Consider the following 12,270-nt stretch of genomic DNA (forward strand, 5'->3'; position numbering starts at 1 on the left):
GAATACTATGCAGCCATAAAAAAGGATGAGTTCGTGTCCTTTGTAGGGACATGGATGCAGCTGGAAACCATCATTCTCAGCAAACTATCACAAGAACAGAAACCCAAACACTGCATTTTCTCACTTATAGGTGGGAACTGAACAATGAGAACACTTGGACACAGGAAGAGGAACATCACACACCAGGGTCTGTTGTGGAGTGGGAGTAGGGGTAGGGATAGCATTAGGAGATATACCTAATGTAAATGATGAGTTAATGGGTGCAGCACACCAACATGGCACTTGTATACATATGTAACAAACCTGTACATTGTGCACATGTACCCTAGAACTTAAAGTATAATAAAAATAAATAAATAAATGAATAAATGAATAAATAAGGTGGTCATATACACATCTATATATCTATTTGGAAACTCAGAAAGACAGGGTGCATACAATGGAGAAGTGCCATCATTTGATTAGAAAGCACATAAGAACTTTTCAGAAACGTGAAAAGGCATACATCCACTTATTCAGGAAGCACAATATATTGTATTCAGAAAAAGTTTAAAATTTGCATCTAGACACATCATAGATAAATGCGAAACACCAAGTGCAAAGAAAAGATCTTGAAAGCAGCAGACAAAATAAAGCAGATGATCCATAAAGTTATGAAAATTGCATCCACTGCAGTCTTCAGAATGGCAATAAAGAGTGACATGATATCTCCAAAGAAGTGGAAAAAAATCATTTTTATCCTAGCATGTTATAGCAAATGTGGTAGGTGGTCTCCAAAGATGACCCCTAGTGAACTATGCTCTCTCCCAAACAAACCAGAGTGACTCAACTATAACCTATGGAGTGCTGCTGGAGAAGAAGAATAAAATGTGTCAGGACAAATATAAGTATATGTGATCAGAGAAATAAATAAAAGCGAAAGAATAATTGAAAATTTCAGAATAGTGGTTAAATTTGGTGCGGATAAGTGACTGTGGTGAGGACAAAGGGGATTGAATGAGGTGGGGCAAGTAAGGAGATGCATAATTTTATCGATAACGATCAGTTTATCATTTGATATTAGCTGTACTAGTTGTCCATTTCATTATATGGTATGACTTACATATATTTTATAAATTCTCAGGTGTGAATTGCATATTACATTTGAACAACTTAAAAGCAATTGCATTATGTCCGAAATGTCTTTTTTCATGAGCAAAAACCATTTTCCTGTCTAACTCTCTAAAATATTGTTTGCATAGTAAGGAATAAACTCCTATTTAATAAAGGATTTTCCCCCTTTACTGCCATGAGGTATCTTTCTTAGCACATAATTAAATGACTCTCATCTTTTCCCTAGAAATCATTCAGATGTAAAGGAACATAACACAATACAGACCTTTCATTCTTAATCTTCAGACTATGCTTTGGCCTCAAATAGTTTTGATCTTTTTCATTACATGGGGTATGGATTGCTTTTTGTGTTTCTGTTTCCATAGAAAATGTCCAACTGATTTTCATTCTTTGATGAAAGACTTAAATAAACACTTGAGATGGATTCTCATTTGCTTGTTTTATGCTCCACTAGATGGAAAAAAATGTACCTACTATGTCTGAGACTAATAACAACATAGCACACTGTAATGTGTCAATTTAACATTGTCAAAAAGTGCAGATGAATTTGCAATACAATTTACATTTCCACAAGTTTACTCATTAATTTATTTAATTTACCTAGTGTTTTTTAGCAAATACTATGTTGCAATTGTGCTAAGTGATGACAGGTAAAAGAGAAAACATATTATTGCTACAGTAGAATGCAGGATGTGTACAAAGAATGGGGCTGGCAGAAAAAAAAAAAAAAGAGCACTTGATTCCTCCTAGAGAGCTTAGGATATCTGCGCAGAAGAAGAAATAGTTCAACTGAAACTTAGAGAATAGGCAAGAGTTTATCAGTTAAATGTGGCAGAAGAAAGATTTTCTAGAAGAGAAATTATGTACAAAGGCAAAAAAAAAGTGTCAATTTCTGGCAATTTGGCCAATTTAACTGATGACAAATAGCCATTTTCCCACTCCACAGGAATTCTGGACAAAATGTCACATAAACACACAGACACACACACAGAAACACACACGTGCACACACACACTTATATGAACTCAAAAGCTGAAAAAGAAATCCCCTCTAGATCTGGACTCAAGCATCTAAAAAGTAAGAATTCTCTTTCTTCCCTAGGAAACTCGAGGAATTGATTCTGTGGGTGCTCCTTCCTCAGTCGGCCTCTTCTTCTCAACCCCAAACATGCACATGTGCCAGGGGCTCCAGGTACAGTTTAATATCTAGTCCCAGATATAAGATACAACCTCCAGCTGCACAGGGAGGGAGCTTGAACTAAGTCTTGAAGCTGGGATCTCAGAAGCGCATCACTGGCCATGAGAGAGGCATAACCCTCTCTGGTTATTTGGTTATTGGTAGCAATAACCAAAACCCTGTTGCTTGTTGGCTCAGGAAAGTAGTCAAGAAGCACGCACACACAAAATTAATTGCTTTGGATTGAGGGAAAAGGGAAAAGGGAGAAGAAGAACTGATATTTATATGTGATCAAAAATTAAAATCAATACTTGGAAATGAATGTCTAAGGGTAAGAGCAATAGAACAGAATCAGTATGAAATTCTGCAAGGTTACACTATGCTCCTAGATAGATGATATAGTGTTATACATCATGTTAATAGATAGATCATTCTAAAAGAGACCATAAAATAAATATGCTTAAATAATTAAAGGAATAAAGGATGAAATACAGTTGAACCTTGAACAACACAGGTTTGAATTCTGTAGGTCTGCGTGTACACAGATTTTCTTGCTCCTCTGCCACTCCTGAGACAGCAACACCAACCCCTCCTCTTCCTCCTCCTCCTCAGCCTACTCAACATGAAGATGACAAGGATGAAAACCTTTATGATTATCCACTTCCACTTAATGAATAGCAAATATATTTTCTCTTCCTTATGATTTTCTTAATAACGTTTTCTTTTCTCTAGCTTACTTTATTATAAGAAGCAGTATATAGTACATATACCTTACAAAATATGTGTTAATAGACTGTTTATATCATTGGTAAGGTTTTTCTCCTGGTCAACCGTAGGCTATAAGCAGTTCAGTTTTTGAGGAGTCAAAAGTTATACACACATTTTCAACTGCTTGGTGGTTGGCACCCCTAATTCCCCTGCATTGTTCAAGGATCAACTATATAAAGCACAGTAAAACAATGAAATAGATTGGAAAAAGCACTAAGCTTTTAGAAATGTTAATTATAGTGAATAAAATGAACAATTTAAACAAATGATAAAAAATTAATAATGTGTATAATAAACCTAAGGAAACCACCCAAGCCCATCATATAAAGTATTCAAAAATATCAAAGTAAGATTATGAAATATGGACAATAATATGAATTATGTTTAACTCGTTTATATTCATTGTCATAACAGATTATTTTACGTATATTATCTTGCTTACACTTGCTCTTAAAAGTAGACACATATCACCATGCTGATGTTTTGTTTGTTTACTTTCCGTTATCTCTTTCATATAAATTTTTACTTTTGAATTTTTCTGCTTTTATATTATTTATGCTCAATATCAAATTTTAAAAATAAGAATAATACTTGCTTGTTCTCGATATCTTGAATCTTATTAAGTCAGCTTATTAATTTTATCTACTTATCTTGTTAAGAGCATGTGAGTAGTCCATTCTGAGAGCCCTTGTATTTAAAAACAAAACAGAAACAAAATGGCGTCTTTGTAGGATGAAAACCCAAATTTCTCAACCTTGCCCTTTGAGAACTTGAGAACTTTGAAGATTTTGGTCCATTTTTATTTCCTGATGTTAGTGTTGCAAAGAATAAAACTGACACCAGATTGATTTCATTCCTTTTTTACATAATCTGTTTCTGGTTAATGGATGCTTACGGAATTATGTTTTATTTAAACCTGCGTTTCAGTTTACCATGTTATGTCTAAGTTGGGTCTTTTTTCATAAATATTTTCTAGTAACCAAGGCTTTAATCAACATCAAAAAATCAAATTCACCTAGGCCTTTGATTGTTGCTTTTTTAATGATTGCTTGGCCTCTTCTTCAATGGTACCTATAATTATCAGTTTGTAGCACTTTGAAATGACTCCTTATCATATTTTGGTCCCTTTTCATCTCATCTTGTTATCTTTATGACACATCCCTTTGTCCTTTCATCTTATCTTCATCTATTCTGATGATTTTCTGCTAGTGTTTCTTGGCAATTATGCTTACTGGCTACAACTAAACTTATAAAATAGGTTTCTTTAATATTCTCCAGGTAACTATAATTCTCATTATTCAAATGACTGTGAAACATCAGGATGATGCTCTCTCTCTCTTCCTTTGTATTTCTACAAGTTTGTTTTTTGTTGTTTTTGATATTCTTTAGAAATCTTGGTATTGATTTGTTTTTCTTCAAACACCTTGTAGGATTTTGGGTTTTTTTCTTACCCTTGAATGAATGCTTATCCACCAATTATTGTTTGGTAGCTATTTGAATCTCTTTCTTGAATCTAGAGATGAGATCCCTTTGCATAATACCTGATTCAATTGTCAGCATCTAGCCATTTTTTCTGAGTATAATTCCTCTGGACTAAGGTATGTCTTTCTCCTACCCATGCTGACTAAATTTCCAGTGCTTTGAATAGATTGAAGCTTTCAAAATGCGTCACCCCAGCATGCATTTCTGCTAGGGTTCTTACTGTCTCCATCTTTATCTTTATACTTGTGGGAATTTTGGGGTCCATAACAGCTAAAATTATTACCTTTTTTTTGGATCCTCAATATTTTCTTTCTAGATTAAAGGTATTTCATACTATTTTAATACAGAATTAAATACAAGATAATTGACTGCAAGTTTTAATCATCTAAGCTTCTTTGTTTGACATTAAGCTAGTTCACAATATTAGAAACTTACTCACCGGCTGAAATACGAAGATGTAATCCTATTTATTGTGGCACTTGCTCTTCTTTTATGATCTATCTCAGAACCAAGATTGTTTTTATCAAGGTATGGAGAACAAGGTAAAAATACAGTCACTGGCTTCTGAAAAGGATAAGTTGATGGGTGCTGAATGTGAATCACAGGGCTTGTGGATTGGACTGAGTAGAAAGTATCTTGCTGTGCTTTTAAATGTGCCACCAGAGCTGGGTCAACTGGTTGAATCTAAACAGAAAATATATTTTTTCTTACATTTTAATAGAAAAGATGCAAACTATTGCTACATTTCTAATCCAGTTTTTTGAAAATTCTATGGAGCATAGTTTTATACATTTCTCTATACATTGTTAGCTGTAATCAACAATGCATTTTATAAAATATTTATAATGTATAAAAGAACACAGTATTTGGGCCCTTTTTACAAAATCTTTCTGAAATATGTGTTCCCAGTCTTATGTTATAAATAACCAAGAAACAGACTTAATTGCAGGCAACAAAATGACCTAGAAAACAAAATAGATGTTTTATAATGATTTCTAATTAGGACTATTATTAGATCAAGTGATCTTTAGAAACTAGAAAAACATGACTTGTTTCTTTTCACATAAGAATGGTTAAAAACAAAAAATAGCTAAGATGATTCCAACACTTCAAAGTTCATGAAAAATATCTATAAATAAGTTATTTATTATATGTTTTCTTCCTAATCGTTCTTCTTCACTTACCACTTACATTAACAACTGGGAGAAATAGAGAGGAGAGCATGGGAGGGGAATGAGGGTAGACGAACAGGAAATATTATTTGAGGCAATAAGTCTTGAAAAATATACATTTACATGCCCTTTGCAAATAGTGTTTGCATATATTAAATCCTTACTCTCAGAAAATGGCTGTTTCATAATTAAATAGAACCAAATATTTATTATAATAAATGTTGTAATTGGTTGTCCTCTTTTTTGCCATCCTCTCTGATCAAAATCTTTGAATTATATGAATGTTCCAAAGTCTGTCATCAGTTCTTTCATAGTCATGCAACATAAATTTTCCCTATAAATATCATAAACAAAACAACACAACACAAAAGACTAACTGCGAAAATCTTTCGAATAAAGAGAAGATTTATTTTTTAATGATATTTAATATGCTCAAAATCATTACATTATTGCTGATAGCACTATGTATTAGGCCATTACAACTACATAAAATAATCCATTTATTGTTATATTAAATATTGGTACCTTCTTTGTTGTTTAGAACCATGCTCGATGACCCACAAAATCTATGAGCAGGAACTCACCTATTTTTAATATGTTTACCTTTAACTGCACAAGTACTGGAGAGGTAAAAACTCCTGGAGGGTAACTCAAGGATATTCGGGAATCCATGCTTGACTTAAGAGTGAGGCCTTTCTTTGTTACTGTGAACGACTCTTTCTTTAAACAAGACACAACAGAAAATATACCCAATTTGTAAACTTTTACTGAAGCACAGGTCCCCTGTATGGAATAAAGAACATTAAAACAAGCTATAGCACCGATTTGAAAAATATTTGCTATATAGACTCTATGGATTGTCAAAAAAAATCTATACACTCTTTATTTAATCACCTACAATTTAAAATGATTCCAGGAACCTAAAATGGATGGTCATTTTATAAGATTAAGTAGAAATCGATAAGAGTTTCTCAAATTTAGACTACAAAATAAAAAACAAAAATAAACATATTTCTTAAATTTAAATTAAATCTTCCCCCAAAATTGTGCGAATAATGGGCAATTATTTTCAGTGTTTTCACAAATATTATTGTTCCTAGAATTCTAGCCTCCATTAGTGAGAATTGATTTTAAATATTGACCTTTATCCAAAACATTCAACACTGTTTTAGGGAATCCTAAGGACTGGCATTCCATTATTTGTATACTTTGCTTAAACACTATAACACCTGTGCTGTCAGCAAATTCTTTCTTCTAATAGCTCACAATATCTTAGGTTCCCCAAATAAAGTCGTTTTCTCTATGTTTCTCCTCTGTGCAGTGGGAGCAAATGACTAAGATATTTGTGTTTCTTTTTATATAACGACATTCAAATTTATAATGCATATATACAGACACATACTCAAGGTTTTCTATTGCACAAAAGGGAACTGTGTACATAAATGAAAACAAAATGATCTTTTCCTATAATCACCAAAGCTTAAAAGAAGGAGGCAGAGTTACAAGTAATTTGGTCTATTCATACGTCCCCAAACAGCAGCCAGGCTCTGCCCCAGCATGAGTGGATAATCATGCTCACATACACAAAAAAACATTTCAGGGACAGTCACAATGGAAAATAGTCTACCATTTGAAAGCTGACTAAGGAAGAGATTTCACAATATCGCTGAATGAATCTGTCTCTGGGAAAATTCAGGGCATGGTGAATATTATTAATTGGCCAGAGGGAAAATTGTGAGAAGTGAAAAAGAAAGATCTTCTAGAAACCAATGGTGGTTGCTGTGCACTTCGATCATATTTGATAGATTCTGAAAAGCCAAAAGGGTTTTTAAATAATTAGAATTTGAAAATGTCATACGATCCACATAAAAATTTGGAAGTAATCCAGAGTTTAATTTTTTTTTCTTACTATAAAGAGAAAAATTCATGCCTGTATTTTTTATGATAGACAATGATTTCCTCTTTCTCTCTCCTTCTCTCTCTCTCTTTTGTTTTAATTATCCATTTACTAAACATTTTCCAAACCCATTTTATGACAAGTGGGCTATGAGCAGTTTTCGCTTTTATTGTGATAGTTACACAGACCGGCCAAAATTTAAGAGCTCCAATCAGGGGCAATGCTGACTAGACTATCATACCTAGAAACTTCTGATACTAAATATAAAATGTATTAGTTGTAAGAATTGGAGTAAGTAAATGGAATAGATTCAACTGTAAAACCTTATTTGAAACCCAGAGAAAATCAAAATCACAAAGTAAATATATAATAAATAATTCCATGTATATATGGATTTTTTTTACATTTATTCCCTGCCCTCCTCATCAAATGACAACTTACATAAAGCTGAAAAAGATAAATATTTTAATTGTTTAAAAAGAAGTTAAGTGGCCCAAAGAAACACTTTAAATATTAGTATCCATAAACTCTATACTAAGTTTATTTATTTTTATTTATTTTTATTTTTTTGAGATGGAGTTTCACTCTTATTGCCCAGGTTGGAGTGCACGGGTGCAATCTCGGCTCACTGCACTCTCCACTTCCCGGGTTCAAGTGATCCTCCTGCCTCAGCCTCCCGAGTATCTGGGATTATAGACATGCACCACCAGGCCCAACTAATTTTTTATTTTTAGTAGAGACTGGATTTCTCCATGTTGGTCAGGCTGGTCTCGAACTCCCGACCTCAGGTGATTAGCCTACCGTGGCCTCCCAAAGTGCTGGGATTACAGGTGTGAGCCACCGAGCCCAGCCTTCACACTAAATTTAATAGTTATTATACTCTCTCTTCACAGCATATGAATTTGTGATCATACAGAGCCTCAGAGTTATTATAATTAAAATCTGACATGAAAATGATAATTTATTAACAACTAACATGTGTTTATAGGCTTCCTTCTTTCTTCATAAGTGTATTATCTATTTAATTCTTACAACCATACCAGGTAGACACTATTATCATGTTCATCTCTCAGATGAAGTCACTGAGTCACAGCAAGATTACATAATTTTCCCAAGTTCACAGAGTAAGAAAGTGCAGAAACCGTATGTCAAACCTAACCAATCTTCTTCCACAGCCCACATCTTAACTACCACATATACTTTCTTCTATGTATAGACCAAATTTCATTTCTAGACTTATTAACAATCTCAAGGCATACATACACATACACAAATTTTTAAATTTTTTGTACATTTTCCCAACCCATGAATAATAAAAATTAAAGCTATTATCATCTGAAGATTCTAACATCCTTAAATTTAGACAAGGGTCCATCATATTAGAAATGTTGGTCTGAAGTTAGTCAAAAGCACAAAAGTAATTAAGCCATGATTTTGATTTTGTTTCCTAGGTGAAAAAAATAACATTTGGTAGGTGTTCAACCCAAGCTCTCCATTCCTAACTTTGGCTAATCATTTCCATCCTTTGATCTTTATTGATGGCAATAAATTGTGAATGCACTGGCACAAATCCAAAAATCCTTCCATTTATTACTAGTGGAGCAATTATATCTACACTACAATCTATTAGTCTGAGTAATATTTAGAAGAGGAGCCAAACAGCAAATGTAGATATAGCCAAGAATTTACTAACCTTATAACCTCCCTTCATTCCTTCCAGTGAATTTGGGTTTAAGTAACTTGATTGAAGGTTTGTGTCACACACTTTCACCATGATATCTCTGTAATTTCCTCTGTAACGTGCAGTAAATGGAATTGCAATGCCTATTGGAAATGGAATTCTCTTTTCCTTATCTGAGCATTCAATAGTTACGACGTTGCTAACTAACTCTTCATTATCACCCACTATTAAAGAACTCATGTTATTTATTATCCGGCATTCCAGTTGTTGTAGAACATATGATGGTGCTGTAATATAACAAGACACTTGGGGGTCAGTATCATCACTCAGCACATCAAGATACCTGAAGAGGAAAAAAGAATGTCATTTTTCCAATTATTTGATTTATGTACTTTACAGCTAAACGCAGAAAAGCACAGATTCTGGATCTACATCGTCTTGGTGTGAATTCCAGTTCTGATCAAATCTGTGACCTTGGGCAAGATCCTCAACCTCTCTGTGCCTCAGTTTCCTCAATGGTAAAATGGTGATAACATAATAACTGTCTCATGGGAGCATGAATTGAATTAAATGAACCATTACATGGGAAGTAATTAGAGCTATATCTGGTACACCATACGTGTTATACATATCAGCTATAATTAGTTTTGCTACCATTGTTATTTAAGCAATTGATTCATTCCACAATATAAAGCTGAAGATTGCTGAAGTTTCTTGGTAAAATCAGTACTAATACTTGAATAATTTCCTCAATTGTGAGGAGAGGGAGTAAACATATATGAAGTATTGTAATTGTCTAAACACACTAGATTAAATGATGATGGTGATTATATATTTTTAGAAAAGCTGAGAAAGATACAAAACAACTGTAAATTTATCATTAATCATAGTAATTAGGCGAAGATTACTTACAATCTCCCAAAAAATCAATCCAAAATTTTATTTTGATCATTCATTTCACTCTTTTTTAACCATCAAATTTGCCAAGGATTTTAGAGTCATAGATTTGAATTCAGATTTGAGATCAGTCACTATTTACTTGACTTTACAAATTAATAATTTTTATTAAAATAGCTAATATTTTGCTGTTTTCTATTAAGTAGTTTTTAGGCTACACACTATTCTCGCAACTATTGTATCAGGTAGGTGCTGCTAACTTAACTATTTTACAGATAAAAACACTGAGACTTAGAAAATTTAACTTTCTTTCAAAGATCCCACAGATGGTAAATTTTAGGATGGATAATTGGCTCCATCTAGCTTTAATGTAAAAGTCCAAACTCTTGAATATAATATCATAATTCCTTAAATCATTCAAAAATGCTGGTTACTTTATTCATTGCAAATTGAAACTAACATCTATTTCATAATAGTGTGAAGACTGAATGCAATGAAACATTTAAACTTACAATAATGTGTTGGCCTAAGATGTGTGCTCAATAAATGCTGGTTTTCTACATTAAAACGACCAATTTGAGTTCCTCTTTTTTTTACAACTCATTTATACCAGTGAAATGATTGAAATACTGGCAATGTTGAAGAGAAATAAGATGATCTATATTTAATAAAGCATTAATGTCCAGCTCTACAATAATCAGATTTTAGACATTTTTCAATTACTGGTAAATAGAATTTTAAAGTGCAATTTAACATAGAAATCCAAAAAATATGTAGAAATTGCAGAGAGGGTCATTGATTTATGTTTACAATTCTAAACTCATAGTTAGAAGGAATAGAAAATGACTCAGCACATTGTTCTGCTTGAGTATTCTTTGGTGATGGTGATAAAAGTAATTCAGAAAATGAGAAACATTGTTTAATAGAGGATACAGTGACCCAGCATTGTATAACTTTAGGAATGACTCTCCTCTGTGTCTTGGAAACCATATTAATACACTTTTCTTCCAGGAGTTATGTTTCTCAACTGACAGATGAAGTAGGACAAGGAGACTTTTAAACAGTTCCATTCTCTCTAGCCCTAGTCAAGTAGATCTAGACTAGACACTAAAATACAGTTACATGGTAGTTACCAAACAGCATGGCACTGGTATACAAATAGACACATAGACCAATGGAACAGAATAGAGAACCCAGAAATAAAGTCAAATACTTACAGCCAACTGATCTTCAACAAAGCAAACAAAAAACATAAACTGGGGAAAGGACACCCTATTCAACAAATGGTGCTGGGAAAATTGGCAAGTCGCATACGGAAGAATGAAACTGCATCCTCATTTCCCACCTTACACAAAAATCAACTCAAGATGTATCAAGGACTTAAATCAGACCTAAAAGCATAAAAATTTCTAGAAGATAACATCAGAGGCCCAGCACTGTGGCTCACTCCTGTAATCTCAGCACTTTGGGAGGCCGAGGCGGAAGGATCACCTAAGGTCAGGAATTCAAGACCAGATTGACCAATATGGTGAAATTCCATCTCTACTAACGATACAAAAATTAGCTGGCGTGCTGGCAAGCACCTGTAATCCCAGCTACCCAGGAGGCTGAAACAGGAGAATTGCTCGAACCCGGGAGGTGGAGGTTGCAGTGAGCTGAGATCGTGCCACTGCAATCCAGCCTGCGGGAAAGAGCAAGACTCCATCTCAAAATAAAATAAAATAAAAAAGATAACATCAGAAAAACTTTTCTAGACATTGGCTTAAGCAAAGACTTCATGACCCAGAACCCAAAAGCAAATGCAACAAAAACAAAAATATATAGGCCTTAACTAAACTAAAAAGCTTCTACACAGCAAAATAAACAATCAGCAGAGTAAACAGACAACCCACAGAGTGGGAGAAAATCTTCTCAATCTACATATCCGACAAACGACTAATATCCAGAATCTGCAAGGAATTCAAACAAATTCACAAGTAAAAACAAACAATCCCACCAAAAAGTGAACTAAGGACATGTATAAACAATTATCAAAAGAAAATATACAAATGGTCAACAAACATATGAAAAAATGCTCAACATCA

General features: G+C 33.5%; 1 protein-coding gene across 2 annotated transcripts in view; it reads right to left on the reverse strand.

Annotated features, from left to right (window-relative positions):
• The window catches only part of DTHD1 (death domain containing 1), a 72,579-nt gene that overhangs the window by 53,592 nt on the left and 6,717 nt on the right, over window positions 1-12,270 (reverse strand). For both annotated transcript variants that reach the window (XM_011949139.1, XM_011949138.1), the window contains exons 2-4: window positions 9,302-9,632; window positions 6,315-6,494; window positions 4,979-5,223 (exon numbers count right to left, since the gene is read on the reverse strand). In XM_011949139.1, the coding sequence (XP_011804529.1) occupies window positions 4,979-5,223; window positions 6,315-6,494; window positions 9,302-9,632 (756 nt within the window). The remainder of the gene's footprint in view (window positions 1-4,978; window positions 5,224-6,314; window positions 6,495-9,301; window positions 9,633-12,270) is intronic.

The sequence above is a fragment of the Colobus angolensis genome, unplaced genomic scaffold (assembly GCF_000951035.1).
Source record: "Colobus angolensis palliatus isolate OR3802 unplaced genomic scaffold, Cang.pa_1.0 Scaffold29, whole genome shotgun sequence".
NCBI classification, from domain to species: domain Eukaryota; kingdom Metazoa; phylum Chordata; class Mammalia; order Primates; family Cercopithecidae; genus Colobus; species Colobus angolensis.